Below are 20,790 nucleotides of genomic sequence, written 5' to 3' on the forward strand. Positions count from 1 at the left end.
CAAAACAAACCAACTAACCAAACAAAAAAAACCTAAGTATTTCTGATAAAATAAAATACTAAAAAAAAAAAAAAAATAGGAGGAGCAAATGCTTCCCCATAACTCCTTGCTCCCGTCCCACCATGCCTGGAAGCACTGGCTGCTAACAATCCTATAGCAAACTGCTGCCAACAGCAGAAAAAGAGAGGGTTCATTACGAGGAAATACATGTGTTTGCACTTTTAATAATAGATTTTTAATAAAGTATAGGAAATAGTAATAAAACCAACCTTATAATAATACAACAAAGTTAACCAAATATTTCTGAAGCAACAAATTTCAAGACCAGAGCTTTCTGGACCTCCCAGAAAACGCAGCCTTATGGCCAGCTACACAGGGATTGCTCGGCCCATCACCAGGATGTGGCTATGAACAATTATACCCAAGTGCCCATTTCATGATGGAAAAGGATCATGATGAAAAAAATGGTATCAGAATCTTGCAGACTTAAAAAATCAAAAGTAATTAAAACCACACAGAATTCAAGTCTACTAGAGATTTATCAAATATTTAATACAGAAAACCCTGAAGCTTATTGCTGTCAACTGAGCTTGAGAGAAATGTGCTCCTTTCCCAGCATACAGCTTAATCTGTTCCCAGGATGCATTTCTTCACTCAGCAATTTCAGTTTAAACAGAAATGAACTGTGGATGTATATTTTAGTTAAATTACTGCCTTTCTTTAAACAGACCCTGGGTAAAAGGGGCATTAACCCCCTCTCCCTCCTGTGTGCTCAGTGCCGCTTATCAGCAAGATGTAGTATCTTTCCAAAGCACGCCCTTTAATCCTTCTGGTAACCAAATGTGAAGCCCCACCAGTACAATGCCCCCAGAGTGAGACACGTGTGGCATGTCCACGCAGCTCTCATCTTCAGTCAATTCCAGCACAGAGAGTATGAAACACAGCCAGTTAAATTCAGCAGAGCAGGACTAACAAGATCTGTGTCCGAGGGCAAGAGCCAAACACTTCAGGGGGTCAAATTGGAAATATGCTGCAATTCAAACTCTTCCCAAGAATCTAAGCTACTTTCAGCAATTCCTGTATGGGACGGGTACAGGACTGATCACTGGAAGGAAAAAGTGATTCCCAAGTATTTGAGCACCTATATTATTAGTGAATTTGCCATATAGAAGCAATTAACAAAAATCAGAGTCCTTTGCCTAGCAAGTACATTATAGAGGTCAGCATCAAGCCCATATGCAATGACTACTTGCTTCTTTTCATCCAGTAAAAACTTCAGGAAACACAGTGTCCTAAAGTAACCAGAGAGCAGCCTATATCTTCCCTTACTGCCTTTTCAGCCTGCATCTTCCCTTACTGCCTTTTCAGCCTGCTGGTACCACACACACCCCATGTGAACAGTTTTCCCCTGGAACCACTGCAGCTCCTCAATAAATGAATCTTTGTCCAGATGGTAGTCTCAGCAGAAACTGCTCTAAGTACCTCCTAATACCTAAAAAACAGACTTGGCTCAATCCTTCCACAACTGTCACCTCCTTGGAGATCAAGGGGGGGATTGAGGTGGGGAAGGAGGGCACAGAGAGGAGGGAATCTTAAAAACTAGATGCAATTATGGTTTTCCTGGGGAAAAAAGGTTATGTGAGTACATTCAAAACTGCAGATATCCAAGTGAGAGAGTTTTGATCTTTATAATTTGTTGTCTGCTGCTACCAGAGAGGCCACTGCATTACTATCCAGCACCTGAAAGACTGAATCTGGGATACAGGAGCAGCAATCAGCATGTGGAAGGCTGGAGACAAGACCTACAGCAGTTTCTTCATCCTCCACTGCTCACTATATAGCACAAGGCCATAGACATCCTTACACGCCTCTCAATTAATTCATCTATGAGGTGAAAAAACTCTGAATAGATAACTAATTTTATTTCATCTGGTAAACCTGGCAGGCTGGGAAACTGAGTACAAGCGTGCTGTGTGTCCCTGCTCTCCCATCCACCCCACACCCGGGCAAGGACAGGAAAAGCAGCCCCTGGGCAGCAGAGTCAGAATCACAGCAAACGGGTGAATGGCTCCCTTCATAGGGGAGAGCATCTCTCCTGTGCGTGGAGCGGATCACTGCAAACACATCTGGGGAAAAGAAGCACAACCAGCAAGGAAAACTCTCACTAAGCTCCAGGCTCCAAAGGCAGTAACTCCACATTTAAAGCTTCCCTCATCAAATGCTATTATCATCTAGACAAATTAAATGGACCATTTCTTAAGGCCATGATGCCCACACAGTCTCAGGGGGACAATTGCACGGGCTAACCCACAGAGCCAGAGATGGGATGTGGTGGCAGTCCACGTGGCAGCTTCAAGCCAAGCTAATGAAGGCAGACCCACAGAGACAACCTGCTCTCCTCCCTCGATTCCCCCACTTCCTCTTTAACAGTTATCTAGCACCTATTGTCTTGTACACTCCTTACACTTAGAGGACCAAGAAACAAAGGTTCTTATATATTACATGTCCTACAGTGAACTGCACTGAGCATCTAAACGTCACAATACATTTTGAAAAGGCTGAAGTGTTGCAATAGAGAAGTCAGAGCAGGAGGTCAGGGCTCTCCCGGATGGCAGTGCTGGTAATTTACATTTGCAGGAGAAAATTTTAGAAAAGGTTGTTATAAATTTGTTGTAACAAAATTTAAACCAGTTTTTCTTCTCTCATGTTTCTGATAGAATGTCACACCCAATCTCAAAATAAGTATCAGCTAAACTACAGTTTATCCAGCTCAATGCTGCATTTTCCTCTCATGAATAAAATTAACAGCCACCTCCAGTTTAAAAAGAGATTTCTTAAACTAACAGCTGCATCAGAACCAGCACTGAAATGCCTTGAGAGTTTCTGCTTAAACCCACACTTTGAAAAGCCATGATGGAGTTCATTTTCATAAATCTGAAGAGAGAAGAAAGTGAAATGCTTTGCTAAAATTTGTTCTGCATAAGGGTAAGAAAGGTACCCTCTAGAAATGCTTTTTGCAGGATCATAGAAAGAAGGAGTATGAAGCCATTCTCTTTGTTAAAGAGCAAACTTTTCAGAGTTTTCAAAGATTTTCAGAGGCTGCGTTTTAGACTTAAAGGGGTAGTTCAGAGATAAGACGGCACTTCAATTTTGTTTTTTACAGTAAGAGTTTCCCAGAGCTCTATAATACACATGTCCTAAATATGTATCGACACACTGGTTGAAGTCTTTGCTTTGTTTCTACTCTGTACCCACACTTGCATGGAGTAACAAAACAAAAATTCTAGCAAAGTCCACCTGATAACTTCGTAGAAGGCTTTATTTTAGCAACGACTGGAAGCACAGCAGAATAGAATCAGCTACTGGCTAGCCTAGAGGTGGGCTGCTCTTGCATTAAACTAAGGTCAGAATATAATAGCAAGCATTGTAGTGAAGGAGAGGTGCCTCCACCAGAAGGATGAGCTGAGACCCATACTTGAACTGGCACCAATCGCAAGTGGCTGCAACTCCTTTTTGAACAAATTTGAAGCAGACTTCACAATGTTTTGCCACTGCAGGCAGAAAGCACAGGCTGGGGTTTGACCCTGCACACCTGAGGCATGATGGTGGTGCCTGTCCTGGGAGCACTGCACCATCACACCTCTGCCCTGCTTGGTGCCCTTTTGTCCTTCCCACACCAAAAGCCGGTTGTGCCCCATTTCTTCCCTCCTCCCCACCAAGAGAGAAACAAAGGGTGGCAGTCTCTAATGGCTCAAGACCGAGATCTGGGGCTTGGTTTATTACATGCTTAACAGAGCACTGAATTACTGCTGGTTATTGCCTAGTTTAACTGCTTTCCTTAAAAGAGAAACATGAGCAAACAAGCATGTGTCATGAAAAAGCCCCTATTCAGACAGGAGCTGACAAGAGAAAAAGGATCCAGGGATTATGACTGTTTACTACTAGTTTTGCATTCAGGCACCAGCTGAAGTCACAGAAAATGCAAAGAAATCCCCACCTTGTCCATCACCTCCTTAGGGGGCTTGTCTAGCCCTGGATTTACCTCCCGAGGTTAGCACACTAAGTACCCGAGGCTTTAACCCACACCAATTTAGCGTGTGTCAAGGACAGCGTGCCTTGTCTAGACAAAGACTTTCAATGCACTTTAGTGAGCATATCCAAATCTCACATCTTCAATCCCAGTGGAGACAGAAGCCCTGAGAGACAGCAGAGAACATCCCCCCTCAGAGCGAGCTCCTCTGACTGATGGGGAACACCCAAACTTCAGAAAATGGTACCACCCTTTTTTCTCTGGAAGACCAGGGTAAAAAGAAGTACCCCACTGGAGGAGAAGACAGATCTACAAACAGGGGTAACTTGACACACACCTCTAACACACACCTCTCCAATGAGCAATAATGAGGGGTTTTAACTGAGAAACTGAGGGAGGAGAAGAGCAAACAGGCTCTCTCACTCCCATCTACCTAGTAATTTATTTTTTCATGCAACTTGTAAGGATTTCAGACCCATAATGTAAATCAAAACACAGCTGAAGTCAGCCCTGAGGTTGAAAATGTGTAGAGGACAGAATGAAATGGACAAAGCTTCATTTCTTCAGAAACCCAGGGCAAAAAGAGACCATTAAAAAAAAAAAAAAAAAATCTAAAGAAGGTACAGAATGCATGTGGAGCAACACACTAATGTAAAAACAAATATACCTCATTCATCTTGGCAGAACTACAGCCAGTATACCAGAGGTCCTACGGATTTAACCATATCCTTTCTATTTTAGACAAATAAATAAATAAATAAATAAATTTTGAAAGCCTCAGACAAGCCTGGAGGAACAAATGCAAAAGATGATGGGTATAGTTTAGATGAAGGGAGACTAACAGGAGGAATTCACCCACATCAGGTGAGTATGAAAGAAGACAACAAGGACAAAACCAACCACAAAAAGGGAGAGAAACCTGCCACTGCTAAGAAAAAGGGCAAAATTGCAAAATTACAAAATTCATTATACAAGAAAAGATTAAAGAATGAGTCAAAGAAGTTAAGGACCTGAGGCACTTCCAAAAAGTGTTTTTTCTAGAAAGAATACTTTTTTCCCTAAAGTCTGACAAGTGAACATTGTCTCAAACCAAAAATGTGCCAGCCTTTACCCACACACCTCTAACCACAAGCTCCACTGACACTCAGGCTGACACTCAGTTTAGTTCTTTTGACTTCAGCAGACAGGGTCTGGTCCTGCAGAGTCAATGTACTTCTAGCTTTACCAAAAAAATCTAAGTTAAACCAATATACACCTCAACTCTGCACAGGGATTGCATCTATCATGCTCTTATTCTACCACAATTCTTCATTTCTGAAATGGCATTTACATCTTTTAAATTATTAGCATAAAGGTGGTTTCATAGTCTATTAAGGTTTGCTTTCCCACTGGCCTAAGACAGCAAAGATGTTCAAAAACATTTCCCTCAAAACATTCAAATCCCATATTTGTTGAAGAGAAGTTTGGCTGGGGTGCTCACAAGACTTTCCGCTGTCACGCAGAACCGTTCCCGAAGCGAGGTGGTTTTGCTGACGGCTGTGATTCAGACGCAAGTCCCTAGTCATTTCAGCGTGTTGTTTTTATCATCTTTCAAAGCTGTCCATAGTCACTATTAAAAGAAACCCACAAAATCCAGCACAGCAGGGGCAAATTCAATCTCTGCCTTGCAAAGAAACTCAGAACTGAGCATCTTCGGAACAACTCTGTCCAAATATTGGGAAGAACAGCATCTCAAGGTCAGGTTATAAACACATCTCTCAGGGAAACACTTTGTACTGTTGCTGGGTGCACAATCTGACCAGGAGAAAAAGGAATGGCCTGTGAAGATGGACAAGCTATTAAAATTTTACGAGGTGAAATGTTTCCTGAAATAAATCTAGTCTTCCACTCTTGGTTATTATCATAACACATACAGAACTGACACATAATTAATGGAGCTTTAAACCAAGAGCTCTTGCAAGAAAAACACAACCCAAACTTTTCAGCTAACCTAGACAAAATGACAGGTTTTGGTAGATTTCAGCAACACAAGTGGCTTTGCGATATTCCCCATTTATTGGGCACCTCTCACTCCCACAAATGAGCTCCATCTCCAAGCAAAGGAGGTGAGAAGAGGCACTGCCAAGTCAGCAGCATCCACCACCACCGACAAAGCTCCACAAGCAGTCAAGGCTCAGCAGACACAACTACCATCCCAGAGGTACTGTACCACCCACACCCTCCGCAGTGGGTTTTCATCTACGCGTGCCATTTCACAACAGCCAACAGCTGAGACAATGGCACCCACAAAAAGACTTCTTAAAGAAGAAAGAAGAGGATTTGGGTTCTTCCCTTAAGAAGAATCTCTTCTTTCCCTAAGCATAGGAATGCTACAGGGTGAGCAGATTTTAGCAGTAACAAAACACTTTAATACTCAAGTCTAACGGCTTTGTTTCCAAATTCACAAGGATCTACAAACTACTTTGATGCCATCTTGATAGATTTGAAATGCTGTTCACATTTCTTTTTTCCCATCTTCTCCTATCTGAGTTACATAGAAAGATTAAAATCCACATTATGGTGCTACTGGGTCAAGAGATTCTCCAGCAATCCCAGTTATCTCCAAGACCTAGTGCTTTCAGCACAGTTCTGAATCATATATAAGCCAGCAGGATCCCTCTCCCTGCAGGAATAAAGCAATCAGATACTACCCAAGGTGTTCCATCTGCCTGCCTATGCCTCCCTTTCCTTCTCCTTTCTGCAACAGGAAATCTTTCTGATGGAGAGCACAAAATAAAACCCTCCCTTTTCCCACACAGCCCAGTGCAACCATAGCATATGTATACAAAACATGCTTTCTTACAACACCAGCATGCACTGACTACATACTCTGCTAGCAAAGAGCTTAGAGGTGCAGAGCAGCAGCAGATGAAGACACTCCAAAGCCAGCCCTGATCACAGCAAGGATCTGTGAACAAGATGGCACTGTCAATGACAGTGCTTTCCTTGCCCATTTCTCTCATCCTTTCCCAAAGCCCAGCACAAGCACTGCCACAACACTTGGTCCATGGGGAGGCACCTCCAACTTCAGCAATTAGCCCAAAAGAAGTCTTCTCAGTAACGGATATATCTTTACTCCTGAAGAAGAAACTAAAGCACTCTTCCATTACCTCAGAGGAAACCTAAGGAAAGGTAGCATTACTCAGAACTGATTTAGCGCCTCAAGCCATTCAGAAGACCATAAAGCCACTGACAGACAAGCAACTCATTCACAAAGGGTCTTTGATCTTAAATACAAATAAAATTAGGTCAGTATTAAAGATTTTCATTCCTTGCCATATAAGATTGCGAAAAGGCTAAGAAAAGCTTTTCCCTTTCTTTCTTTTAACACTCAAGTTATTTAGCAAGTAGCATTTCTTTCACATGACTTGAAACATTTTATCCACATTCACTTGTCATCACCCCAGAACTTAACTCTTGGTGAAAAAGCACAGGGGGAGCTGCACAGAGTGTTCTCCATAGTCCCAAAGGACAAGTCAGATCAGAGAATTTCAGTGTATTCCAGATAGGGGAAAAGAAGAGCAAAGTACACCTTTCACAACACTCAGATTAAAAGAAAAAAAAAAAATATATATATATATATACTTTTCATTTATTTGTTATTCAAAGCATTGCAGTGATTTTTAAGAGATGAAGATGAGAAAGCCTGTCACTATTAATAGGCTGACATTCTTTCTTCCCCCGCAAGACCACACCAGAAACACAGGCGAAGGCGACAAGTTAAGGGAGCCTGGAGTCATGCCAGCTCTGCCAAACCCCAACTCTGTAGCACAGGGACTACTCCAAACAGCCCCCAGGACAAGCTCTATTATCCCAGACTCCCCCATAGTTCTCAGTGATGCACCTTTTGTTCCTTCTCCTGCGACAGTACATCATTAACTTCATCTGCTGAAATGGCAGTGGTTGACAGGATAATCTAAGGATATAACATCACCTTGCATTTTCGATTTAACATGCTTAGTTGTGCTAGGGTACCTTTAAAATTTTATTTATTTGCTTTCTAAATCAACCAAGAGCTCTCATATGCAGCAGAAGGCCCCTGAAGCTATCACTGTAATGTGATATCTGCTCATAAATGTCAATATACCAATTTTAAAGGTATTAAAGCTGCTGTTTAGTCATGGTAAAATAACCGAATACCTTCCTCACCTCTGTTACAGACAGCAATACAGCTAAATGTGAGCAGTTCATTTCAGGCCTTTCTGCAAAAGACAGTTAAGCAGACACCTCACCAACTGGAGGCCAGCACAAAATTCCACCAAAAATAAAAGTAAAACAAGCAGAGGTATCATGAGACTCGCTCTAGGAGATCCACCCACCCAGTCACCCAAGGACATTTAGACCCCTTCTCTGGGCAGCTTTTAAGAGACCACATGGTCAGCATGCAAAGTCTTCCCTCTCTTTGGTATGGGTAAGCATGAAAACTGCTCCCAGCTAGTTCTAAGGCAAAAGAAGGAATCTTTTGATTAAAGCACATAACTACTCTGCGTTCAGAGGTTTAGACTGTACCTCTGTCACATATTTCCTGGGTGGCTGGGAATAAATTTCATCAGTTCCCCACCGTACTTCCCTCCCACCTCCTCGCTCTGAAGTAAAGCACAGTGGATAACTTGAGTGTCAGAGAAGTACATGGGAGTTCCACTTCCTTCTGTGTTTATATGGGAGATTACCATGAAACTGAAAGTCCAGTTTAAAAATAGTGAGGAATCTGAAACTTAAGTACTTCAGGAATGTTGCTGTAGCTGATGAAGGAATAGCCCGGATATTGTCTCAACAAAAACCCAAGCGTTAATTAGAGAAAACATGTTTGGATTTATCAAATCCAAGTATGTTTTCTCTAACTAACGCTTGGGTTTTTGTATCTATAATCACAAACAGGTTGAGATTTAAACACAAGATTCACCAAGATTCACAACCAGACTAAATTTTACTAGCTGAGCTTACAGATAGGAAGAAGCAATATAACAACACAGGAGGGAAAAATTAATAAATTTTAAAAACTCCAAACAAATTTGATGGGAAAGGATACCTTACAGAGAAGTACACACTTGAAAAAAACAGTTTGAATGTCAGGCACTTAATTACAACCCTTATCAACATCATCATAAAGCTAAAGTACCTCTGTAATTCTCACCTGACAAACAGTAACCTAGATTAAATGCAATCTCTATAGATGTATTATCTATCTGAACAGGAAAGACCCCAGCACTTCCAGCTGAAGCACAGAGAGGAGACACAAGGCACTGACTGCTTTTGCACACAGATAGATTTATTTCTGCAAAACTTCTGAGGGATTTGATTGAGAATAACTATCTCATATAAGTTCCCATATTTCATATATAAGAGTGCAGAGATTCCTAACTGAGAGCAAGCACATTCACCTCTTGGTACATGCAAAAACAGGGCACTTACTTAGGAGGTTTTTTTTTGAGAAAATGTGTGTTTCCCTTCCATGATAGGCAAGTGGGATTTTACATGTCACTCACTTTCATATATTCACTTACAAAGCCATCTTCACTCCTACTATATATCCCACAAAGAACATGGACTGCAAGAGCTGCTACACGCATGGTACAGAGTGGGGTCAACCTGTCCAATCTTAGACATTCAGAAAACATAAAAGTGAGACCCTCATCAAAAATTCCCATTTTAACTAACACAGACTCAGGTAAAGAGCAATTTATCTCATCCTGTGGTAGTTATCTCCAGAGACCATTCTCCTGTCCTATTTCTCTCCACTGAGACCAAGAGCATACAGCTCAGATCAGACAGCAAAAGGACAATAAACAGCCCATCTACTTAAGCACCTTCAAAAGTATCATCCAAGCCCACTGCACAGAAACAAGCTGTAAATTACTGAGCATTTGTGTGTAAAAGCAGCTCTCACTACAAAATGCATTTTTCACCCATCAGTACTATCAGTTTTTTGGGAAGCACAAAACAAATTTAATTAGAGCTTCCAGTCAGCAAACACCTCATCATTATTTGAAAACTGCTGCACCAGTTCCCCCAAGAATTATTTTGATTATTGCAGTAGCTTATGGCAGTGGACTACAGCTAAGGGTTCACCAGCACTCTGATTTTCTTCTGTACCCCTATCTGTAAGGGTTTATAACTCAGTTACGAGTGTTCCCTCTTGACAACAGCCTTGTAAGATGGATATACCTGTGCTTCCTTTTAAGTTTTCTACTGATTTTCCTTTGGGCATCACAAAATAAAAGAAAAATAATGAACCAAACTAACATTGGGAGGGTCCCTGACTCTAAGTTACATAAGCCAAATCAGGGCATAGAATAACACATTAAGACCCATAGACCTTAAGCTTTTCTGCATTTGAAAACAAAACAACCCAATACCATTAGACAGTTAAAAGTTTAGTGAGCAAGTTTTGAGACAGGTTTATTTTGTTTTGAGCTTAGCATTTAAATTAGAATCATGAACTCTTGACCACTGTCATTCCCTACAGCTACTCTATCTCAATCCTGGAAAGAAGCTCTTGAAACTGCCAGAGCTTAACTGAAATTGTTGTATTTTTAAGACTTCAAGTAATTTTTAACAGTGCCAGTCCCAGAGTGCATCAGCTTTGAGGTACACCAGCAAGAGTAAACTATTGCCTTGGCAGTCCCCAGGAAGTTAATAAAACAGATTTGATGCAACCGATTATTCTGAGCTGCTGCCATTCTTTTACCTATCTAAGTAACACTTTCCCATTTCACCTCTGTCCTCTGGTGAAGTCTCCAAGTGCAGGAACTATAGCTAACAAGTCCATAGCATGGACTGGTACAACATGAGAAGATGGTAACCCAAGTATTTACACATAAACTGCGCAACTTTCAGAGCCCTAAAATATCCGGTGAAACTGAGGGGAACTCCATGGACGGACAAACTGAAAGGAAAAGCCATTCTGGGGGACAAGACGTCACGGAGTGAGTAATCAGAGAAGAAGCACAGGGGTGTCATGGATGGACGTGTGGACCTGGATTTCCACATGCGGAGTGCCACTAGAAATAAAACCTTTGGAAGCAGGTACAGAGTGGAGCAGCACCACACCTCCAAAGCTGCAAATCTATGGTGCCCAGAGGGATCTTTTAGGACTTTCTCAGTCAGGATGGTGTAAAGAGCACTAAGCAAATGGACCTTGCCAGCAGCCCCAGAGCCAGGGAGCTATTGGGGTGCTCAAGGCACACAGGGGACAGGAGAGGAAGCAGACAAACGTCCGTGGCACACCACCAACAGCCCCTGCAGCCACATCCTGGCCGCAGCCCAGGGCAGACCTTCTCCAGGGGTAGCACTGCCTCGCTCCAGGAAGAGAGTGGCTGCAGTTCACGTGGCTCCTTCAGCCACAGGTATAAAGCCATGAGTCACTGCAATCCCTGCATGGAGAACAACTGTTACCAGCGCGGCACAGGACAGCTCCAAAGGGAGGTGACAGAGACATACCAGATAAGCCCTACAGTACCAGTATAACTGCATCCATGTTAGGAGTTTTACCATGTTAGCTGTTTTATTGCTAGACAGGCCAATCAAGACACGTTGGCACTTGCAGTGTCCTATTTGTACAGTGATAATGACGGCCACAGTGCCAGAGAAACCCGGAGAGGTGCGGCTCTGGTGGGAAAGAAGCATTTTGCCAGGAGTGAGAAGCAATCTCCCCCAAAAGACATCCATTATTCTAGGACGTGGTCACAACACAGCTAGGTGGGTTAAGGAAGGTCTCCTCAACCTGGGCTATGCTGAAATCAGCACAAAAACCTGTGTCAATGAACATTCCCCTGGTGTGCATAAACCAAATGCCCGGCTGATTAATGAGCTGCCATGGCTAAAAGTTAATCTCTTTCATAATATGTGTATTTTTAATATAAATTATATGTGCTAATATGTTTCTACTAACAACTGAAGTGTCCCTTAGTTTTTCTTATATTAAGCACTTCCCTGACTCCACACTACCATTCCTTCCCCAAAACTATGAACAGTCCTCTAATTCATTCTCTACATTTAAGCCATATTCTCCTTCTTCATGTCCCGATTTCCTCTGTAAATTCACCTTCAGTAGTAGTAGCTTCTCTCTGAACTGTCCTGCTAACTAACTGTCCTCTTCCTAACTCCAAATCTTCCCATAAATTTCCTCCATTTGCAACTATGATACAAGGTCAAGCACAAGGCCATAGAAGAATATTCAGGATATGTCAACACCCTTCATGCCCACACAACTGAGCTGCACAGGCCCTTAGAGATAGGAGTTAGTTGCACCAATTTATAAGTAAAGTGGAGAGAAGCCTACTCCAGCCATACCTCTTTCTGATCCTTATGTACCTCAAAAGTGCAAATCCTCTGAAAGGGTGAGCATCACTCCCCAGCCTCTCTGATTTCACCCTTCTATAGTGGTGCTTTTCACAGATTTCCCAATCAGCAGCAAATTAGAACCAACACCACAGGTCACACTGTAATTATTCATTACACTCAGAACAGCAGCTTTCACTCTGCTGCAGGACAGCAAAGCTGGGAGAGCAGGGGAGTGCTTTGCCAGCAAGTCTCCAGTCAGTATTTGCTCCTCTTCCAAAAAGCTGCCCTGTCCTTTTTCTGACACTGAAATAGGTAGCACACCGTACCTATTTCTACTACAGGGCCCCATGGCCACCTCGGAGGAGATACATCAAGCCTTGCTCAGGACATGACAGGGGACCAGGAATGAGGATTAGGTGGAGGTATCACACTGGAGCTTCACAACAGCATATTTGCCATTCAGCAGTACTCCACAGCTTGTAATTACTGGCATATTTTCTGTGCCTCTGTGAAAGTGTTTCACAGCGCATCCAAGGCAGAAAATTCACTTTGGAAATAATATTGAGATGCAATGTCAAAATCTCCAAGCCCTCTACAATCAAAACTGTCTCAAGGTTCCATACTCAAGAAGTATGCACAATTGTGGGCTTTTTACTCCTCCTTCCCATAGTTGTCTGATTTTAGAGTCAATAGTATCTTTTCTTGAGCCTGTGCTAAACTGAGAAATAATCAGGGACCCATAATGTTACAAACAAAGCATTTGATAAGAGAACTCTTGTGCAAAGCTATGAGATCCCCTCCCAAATCCACCCCTCGTTCAAGCAAGCCGAATTCTTTCCACCACTTTCTGTGGGCTGAGACCTAAAATAACGATGCAGATAAGGATCTTTCTGTAACTTTGACTACAGTCAAGCTCACATTGTGTAAGTCAATGCTATTGAGCTTAAATATCAACATCATCCAAAGCCTGGTGGAGCCAAAGTGTACAGTCAGAAACATAAAATGGAAAAAACAGAAATGCCACTTTCCTCCACACAAAACAGATCTCAGGAGGGTAGGTATACAACAGGCTAAAATCTTTCCTGCAACAGCAAGTACCACTTGAAAAGATGACTAGAACATAATGTGTGTATACAAACACATGTTAGACCACATGAGAAAAGTTAGCTAGCATTCTAGTCCAAAAATTTATACTAAAAAATGTATATGCTGAAGGCAAGGAAATGCAAAGGGTGAGCACCACTTATAATGCTGCATTGCCTTTGGGGACGTTCCTCTACATCATTCCCTTGGGTGGGAGGTGCAGACCTGCTATCACCACAGAGACCAAAAGAAGGATTTATGCACACTGTCAAGCCAAGGCTCTGGTGCCTGGAAGTTGACAAGTCACCAAACTACGTGACATTGCTAGGAGAGAATAAAAATTAAGTAAGGAGTGGAAGGTGTACATTCCTGGTTTTCTTCTTTCTTCACTATCCCAAAATTACTAAAAACTCTATTCCAGGCCTTACAAATAAGGCTCACCTTCCTCATGCCTGGTTAAAGAAGGAGGAGATGTTGATGGGGAAAACCATCCACCCATACAAACCCAGGGAAACGACCCCTACCATTGTCAAGAGGAAGAGAGCCCACACATGCAAGAAGAAAGGAGAGAGTACCAGATGATTTCAACTGAAATTTTATCCACACCAGTTGAAACATCTTCCTATAGAAAGCTGAAAAAAAAAATCTCAGAGTCAGCACAAAACTCTGGGCTGGATCTTGTTACATTCATCACCTCAAAGCCCTGCACACACCCAAATCCCATAGCGCTGGGTCCTCTTCTGATTAGTTCAGAATAAGAAGTCCCTGTCCCAGGAGTCTGCAAAACCCCCACATTTTGCAAACAGACAGATGGAACTGGGGGAGGAAGAACAAGAGGGACATGTGGTTACCCACAACTGGCACACTGCTTTCTTTTCTCTTTTTCCTTTTTTTTTTTTTTAATAAAAATAAATATCAGTAATCCCCACTGGCCACCTGCCTAGCTTTTGTATATTTAATTAAGAAGGATTTGGGTGATGGAGAACTGGTCAAAAGTTCAGCCAGTTTAGGGGAGGACAGGAGAGTAAATATCTAGCTGAAGGACCCAAAAAAATGCCAATATTCCAGCCACTGCCTGGTCCTTCACAGTTTCTAAAACAGCAAGGTCTCACTTTGCAACACAATCTAAAAAAAAAATCAGAGGAGTAAGGGAAGAAGTGCAATTCATACTTAAGAGAGCTGGTCTGGACCAGTTCCTGAAAGACAGTGACCTCACTGATCCCCAGTACAGTTTGTCTTTATAGTGATAAGACTGGAATTGTATTCATGTTTAACAAAATCATTTGAATCCACAATGATGTCCCTTTAGCAGGGAAAGAAACAAAGGGGGGGGGGGGGGAAGAGAGAGAGGAAAAAACACCCTTAACTGAGTTACTACAGAACACCGAGAACTGTCCTATCTTCCTACCCCCCAACACAGTCACCTTGTAAGACAGAAAGTCCATTAAGACAAAAATAGGGTATCCTTAGCGTGGGAAAACATTTAGCCAAGTTTTAATTTACTTTCAAATCAGCATTTAAACGATCACATCTTACATCACTTCCTTTTACAAGCCAGCAGTTAGACAATACACATCATTTACATGCAGTTTTGGAAGGCTGCAACATAGATCAACAAAAGAAGCCTTCACTATGAATTAACTATTACAAGGCTCTTAGAAAGTCACTCCAGCCTGCACTGAGGGCAATTAGGAGTATCACCCCTAATTCTCATCTTCCTGGTGCATTCCTCTTATGCCTCAGAACTCCCATAAATACATCCTTCCACCCAAGTCATTGCTGCCACAAGAGAATTACATGTCTTGTGAGATGTAACTGTGCATTCACAATGGTCAAAGTGTTAGATGTCTTTAAAAACTACACACACAACAAAAGAGAAAGTGACTGAGCAAGTTAACATAGTTCAGTCTCAATAGCAAAATTACGAAGTTTTATGCCTATATGAATGATCAGATGATAGAGACTTTAAAATTTCAAAAGTATTAACCAACTGCCTTTAGGTCACAGGTAAATTCTGCATTTAAAAAGAAAAAAACAAAACAAAAACCGAAAACCATAAGGGAAGCAAACTCCTGGTTCAAAACTTATATTGAGACAAATTCCGGGAATGTTCTCATTTGGTGCAATCCAAACTTCATATTGAGCTTACTGCTGGATGTGAAAAACTAAAATCTAACCGCAGCAATGCTAAAAATGCTTCTCGCACTACTTGCAAAAGATCAAAAAAAGCCCCTTAGGCAGCCGATCACTCGGTGAGCTGGCTACAAGTCCCAGTTAGGCGGCAGCGGGAGCGGGTTGACTCAGGAGGGATGGAGAGGGGCAGCACACCCGTGCGCCATCCCGGCCCAGCATAAGCCAGAGGTGGGCCCGGAGAGCAGCAGCCCGGCCCGCGGAGCAGCAGCCCGGCCCGGGGAGCAGCAGCCCGGCCCGGGGAGCAGCAGCCCGGCTAACCCCCTCGGTCCTTGCCGGTGCCGCCGCCCTGCCCGGCGGGGCCCAGCGGCGCTGGCAGTGGGCGCGGGGCGGCCGGGGCCCCCCGCCCGCCGCGGGCACGGGCGCGGCCCGGGCCGGCCCGCACACGCCGCTCGGCTCCCGCCAGCTGATACCGACCTACACAAGGGAAATTTCTCCCTCCCAACCCCAGCACTGTCCTAGGACTCCTTAAAAGTGTCAGAACGACCCACCCAGGGGGTTCTGCGGCCGGTCCTTCCCGCCTCGGCTCGGAGGGAAGTCTGCCGGCCGTACTTGGCAGCGTTTAACCCTTTGCTTTCTCTCTAATCTAAGTGGTGCAACTTCCACGCCACCGTTCTCGGGTTTCGAACCACCTACGAAAGGGAAAACAACTCGTTCCCCAGGATTTCCGAGCAGCAGTAAAGAAGCTCTGCTTGGCCCCAGGACGAATGAGCCAATGCCCAGTGCCCCCTCCCCTGTACTGGGCAAAGGCTTCCTCAAACACTCCTTTCTTTTACCCACTCAGGGCTGGGAACCTCCTCCCCCCCGCCCCAATCCATTCATTCACCACTTCGTAACAAGCTGCTCTTAACACAAAAGACTTCTTCACACAGGAAAGGTGTAAGCAAGGTTATTAAGATGAAAATAATATAAACTCTATGGAATTTATAATCGTAGAATCACAGACCTGTCTGAGTTGGAAGTGATCTCAAAAATCATCTAGTTCCAACCCCTTTGTCATAAGCAGAGACACTTTCCACTAGACCAGGCTGCACAAAGCCCCATCCAAAGCCCAGCCTTGGAACACTTGCAGGGATAGGGCATCCATGAGTTCTCTGGGCAACTTGTTCCTGTGCCTCACCACCCTCACAGTAAAGGATTTTTTCCCAATACCTAATCTAAACCTACTCTCGTTTTAAAGCCATTACCCCAATTCAAGCACAGCAAACTAAAACTTAAGATTTTTTACCACCTCACCAGTGAGGTCCCAGGCCCACAGTAACACTCCACCTAAGCCAACCCATTTAATGCGTAAAATGCGGGAGTAACTCCACTTGCATTTAGGTGCCAAACATCCGAGGGCTGCCCTCACATTTCATACACGTATAAACATCTATACACCTACATATAGCTAAATAAATAGCTAAGGTACAACTAGCTACAGAAATATCGCTAGCCAGATAGATGTGCTATTTCCAGCTAGCACAGCTAAGGCAAAGAGGAGAATAAACGGGACTATTTTCTGCTTTCCAACAGGTTGGCGCAGTCCCCTTCGCACCGCTGCTGGAAAGCTGAGTCCCCAGGCAGGCGAGCGACCTTCGGCATCATCGGCGGGAGTATGAGCTAGACAAAGAGATAACGTCATGGCCTCTCGGCTCCCTCCGTGTCCTCCCCGCAGTGGCAGGTAGCCAGCCAATCCCGCTCCCGGGTGACATCATCGCTGATGCCTGTACACGAATGTGCAACTACATCAAACTACATCTCGGAGCTCCTCAAAAGCGACCTACACCCCACCCCCCACACAGTCCCTCGGGATGACAGACCGCTTAGAAGGGAAATAAAACCATCCGGGAAGAGGGATTTCAAGAAGTGGTTGCTGGGTAGGAGGAAAGCGGAAGGCAACAAGCAAACACAGCGTAAACACGTTTTTCCCTCGATTATGCAGTTCCTATGAAAGCCCTCAAAACAGTCTCATCTTTGGGTGCCCCGGAGCATTTTTCCTAGCAAAAAAAGTGGCCAAGAAAAGTTAAATACTACTGCAACAACTTCTTTTTTTAATTCTTTTTTTTTTTTACATAACTTCATTAGTTTAAAAAGAAAGATGCTTACCGCAGCAAGGAAGTTTTTTGGTTTGCTATTATTTGTTTACATATAGCCCCGTTAGGTGTCCACATTATCAGTGTACATACACCAACGTGAGCAAATGCCTAAAAGCAGTGCCAACCCAAACTTAAACATCTCTCAATCCATTACTGTCTAGCAGGCTCTGTAGCAAGAAAGGAGACTGCCTGTTGCTACCCGTTATCACAGTGACAGCGATGCCCTTACACATCAGGTGTTCGTTCAACTCTTCCAAGACAATAAATGCATGTGCTCAGTTTCCTTTCCAATGCTAACTGTCCTGAGCTCTACCTTACTTAAAGAAAATGAAATTTAAAATTTCTATTGTCAAGACTGTTAAACTAAGGAGAACTTTGCTCATTAACTCAAAAGCATTAACATGTACGCTAAGAAACAATGCACTAAATTGCAATAATTAACAGGAGAGTTTCAAGTCACACATTCACACCCTAATATTTTTATTTTTTTTTAACAAAGGCTCAGATGATGCAAGTTCTGTGAGCAAATGATTACAGAAAAAAAATGGTGTCCTTTCAAATGGCAGAAAAAATTCAAATGGTCGAGGTTGTGTCAAAGTGCAGCTTTTTACTTATCTTCTCTATCTCCTGTGGCCTTCTGAGCCACATTCTTTTTTCCAACTTTATACCAACAGCAGCACCCTAGCTATTCCAGCTCAAGGCTTAAAAAGCAACTAATACACTGTGCAGGCAGACTAATTCTCCATCAGGAAGGCTGAGGTTCACGCCCTCAAAACAAACTGACATGTGTTTCATTTGCAGAAGAGGCACCAAAGTGCTTTATTTAGTTACTGGAGCTGCAAGCAGCAGTATCTTGCCATCAGGGAAACTCACCAATTACACTCCCTTGTTTATAAGCATTACGAAAAAAAAACAACAGCAACAACAAAAAAGCAACCGAAAAACCAAACAAGCAGCTAAGCATCTTCATCTCTCTCCTCTCTCCAAATGCATCTTGCATTTCTACAGTTTAAGGCTAGAGCCTTCAATCTTTAGCCTAGTATTAAGTCTGTGTGAATAATTAGTCATCCTGGTAGCTAGCACTCGCTGCAAAGTCATGCAAGCTCAAGATCTGTTTGTTCCACTGACTGCACACTAAAGGGAAAAAAAGAAAAAAAGAAAAAAAAGTAGGCTAGTTTCACACCCACATGGGCACTCTCTGATTTCTATTTTTTAAAGTCATACACTTGTCAAACAGGTTATTCTGGGGATTCTGATTTTCACAAAATAAGCTTTTCTGCTTCGGTCACTTATTATTGTCACTCTGCACCCCTCATCTCTGCACCGCCCATCAGATGCACTCGCCCCCAACTCCATAGCTTCACCACTCTGAAGGTTTTCCAACAAGGAAACCGGGTGACAATTTTAATTAAGGCCAATGTCTTTGTCTAAAGTCACTGCAGCAGCAGCAACTTCCATAAGGATTTTCAGCAGCCAAGCTGAGTAAGTCTGTGGACGTGTTTGTATAACCCAGCCAGACTCTTGACAGCGTCCACTTGGTTTGGTCATTTCTCTGGAGGGACCACAGAGAAGAATAAGGACAATGAAGGCGTATTTCATCATTACAGGATGGGTACTTGGGAGAGTAATTTGTACCCATCCGAAAAAGCAGAAGCCAAGAGGTTGACAAACTTGACAAGGCCAGCAACAATGACAAGGGCAACACTTCTATCACCCCTCACTGTTCCGGCCGCCAGTGCGGGTGGCTCGCCTTCAGCCGTGTGCTCAGGCACCGGGTACCCTCTGGAAAATCGGCAATAATAAAAGGAGAAGAAATTCTGACACAAACCTTGTAGACTTGCCCGTACGTGCCATTGCCAACCACTTCCACCAGTTCAAAAATCCCAGCGGGGTCCTAGGGGGAGGAAGGGGCAGAGGGGGAGGGGGAGGAAAGGGGAGAAGAGGGGTTACATTTTTGTTCAGGCGATGGCTGCTGGCATAGCCCAGCCAGCGAACCCGGCTGCTGGCGGCGTGCAGCTGTTGCGCCCTGTTTTTCCACGCACATGCCAATACATGCAAACAAAGGAAAAGCAGCCCAGGGCCGCGGTCCCCCCGCCCGCCCCCGCGGGAGGGCTCCCCGCATGCGGCCGTGGCCCCCCGCGCCCCGGCACCGACACCGGGCCCGGCCGCTCCCCCCCCAGCGGCCCCGCAGCCCCGGCAAGGGGCGCGCCGGCCCCGGGGGGCCTCCGCCCCGGCCCCCGGCACCGGCACTCACCCGCAGGGAGGAAAGGTCGATATCCACCAGACTTTTTGCAGGAGAATCGTTCGCCATTTTCCCGTCTCTTCTTTTTTTTTTTTTTTTTCTTTAATTTTTTTTTTCTTCTCTGTTAAATAATAGCGAGGCCGCTCCCCCCTCCCTGGAGCAGCTGTGAATTGCGCGGAGCTCCGCTCTTCTCCTCCCTTCCGCCCTTCCCTTCTTCACTCCAGCCCCGCCGGGTTGAAACTCTTCAGCATTGGGAGGGGTTGGCGGGGGGGATGATGGATAGATAGATGGATGGTGGGAGGAGGAGGAGGGGGGAAAGGGAGGTGAAGGAAGGGAAGGAGGAAGGAGTGCTGCGTTTTGTCCCTCGGTCCGTCTCCCCGCGCTGCAGTGCGGGGCTGGATCCCCCCGAGGATCCCGGCCGGCCGGTCGGTGGGTGAGCGGGTGAGTCGGCGAGTGCCCGCGCGTCCCCGGCGGCAGCGGGCTCACACCATGTCGCGGCGGCGGCGGCAGGAGCGGCGCCGGTGCCGGCAGCCTCTGGCAGCCTCACGATGCACTCCGCACCCGGGCATGGCACGGCACGGCTCGGCCCGGCCCGGCCGGCGGCGCTCACGCCGGGAGCCGGCAGTGGCAGCCGCGGCCCCGCTCTCGCATGGGGGGGCGGCTCACGCCCCGCGCCGCGGCGGAGCCCCCGCCGCCTCCGAGCCCTTCCCGCGGCGCTGCCCTCGCACCAAACGGCGCCGGGCACCGGCGGGCACGGGCTGCGCGTCCCGGCGGCGGCGGGGCAGGGGCGTGGGGCTGGAGCGGGGTGCTGCGAGCCAGACAAAGATAGCCGGGGAGGAGGAGGA

General features: G+C 44.8%; 1 protein-coding gene across 9 annotated transcripts in view; it reads right to left on the reverse strand.

The window, feature by feature from the left end:
- Positions 1-20,534, reverse strand: part of MAP4K4 (mitogen-activated protein kinase kinase kinase kinase 4) — a 164,323-nt gene extending 143,789 nt beyond the window's left edge. For 5 of the 9 annotated variants that reach the window (XM_088051373.1, XM_088051368.1, XM_088051367.1 and 2 more), the window contains exons 1-2: positions 19,958-20,533; positions 19,532-19,597 (exon numbers count right to left, since the gene is read on the reverse strand). In XM_088051373.1, the coding sequence (XP_087907499.1) occupies positions 19,532-19,597; positions 19,958-20,014 (123 nt within the window). In that variant the 5' untranslated portion in view covers positions 20,015-20,533. Of the gene's footprint in view, positions 1-19,531; positions 19,598-19,957 lie in introns of all 9 variants that reach the window. The other 4 variants (XM_088051370.1, XM_088051366.1, XM_088051372.1 and 1 more) reach the window with 2 other exon arrangements.
- Positions 20,535-20,790: the final 256 nt, after the last annotated feature.

Source organism: Pseudopodoces humilis, chromosome 2, assembly GCF_049639895.1.
Source record: "Pseudopodoces humilis isolate 2021_Gansu_Grassland_sample_001 chromosome 2, ASM4963989v1, whole genome shotgun sequence".
NCBI classification, from domain to species: domain Eukaryota; kingdom Metazoa; phylum Chordata; class Aves; order Passeriformes; family Paridae; genus Pseudopodoces; species Pseudopodoces humilis.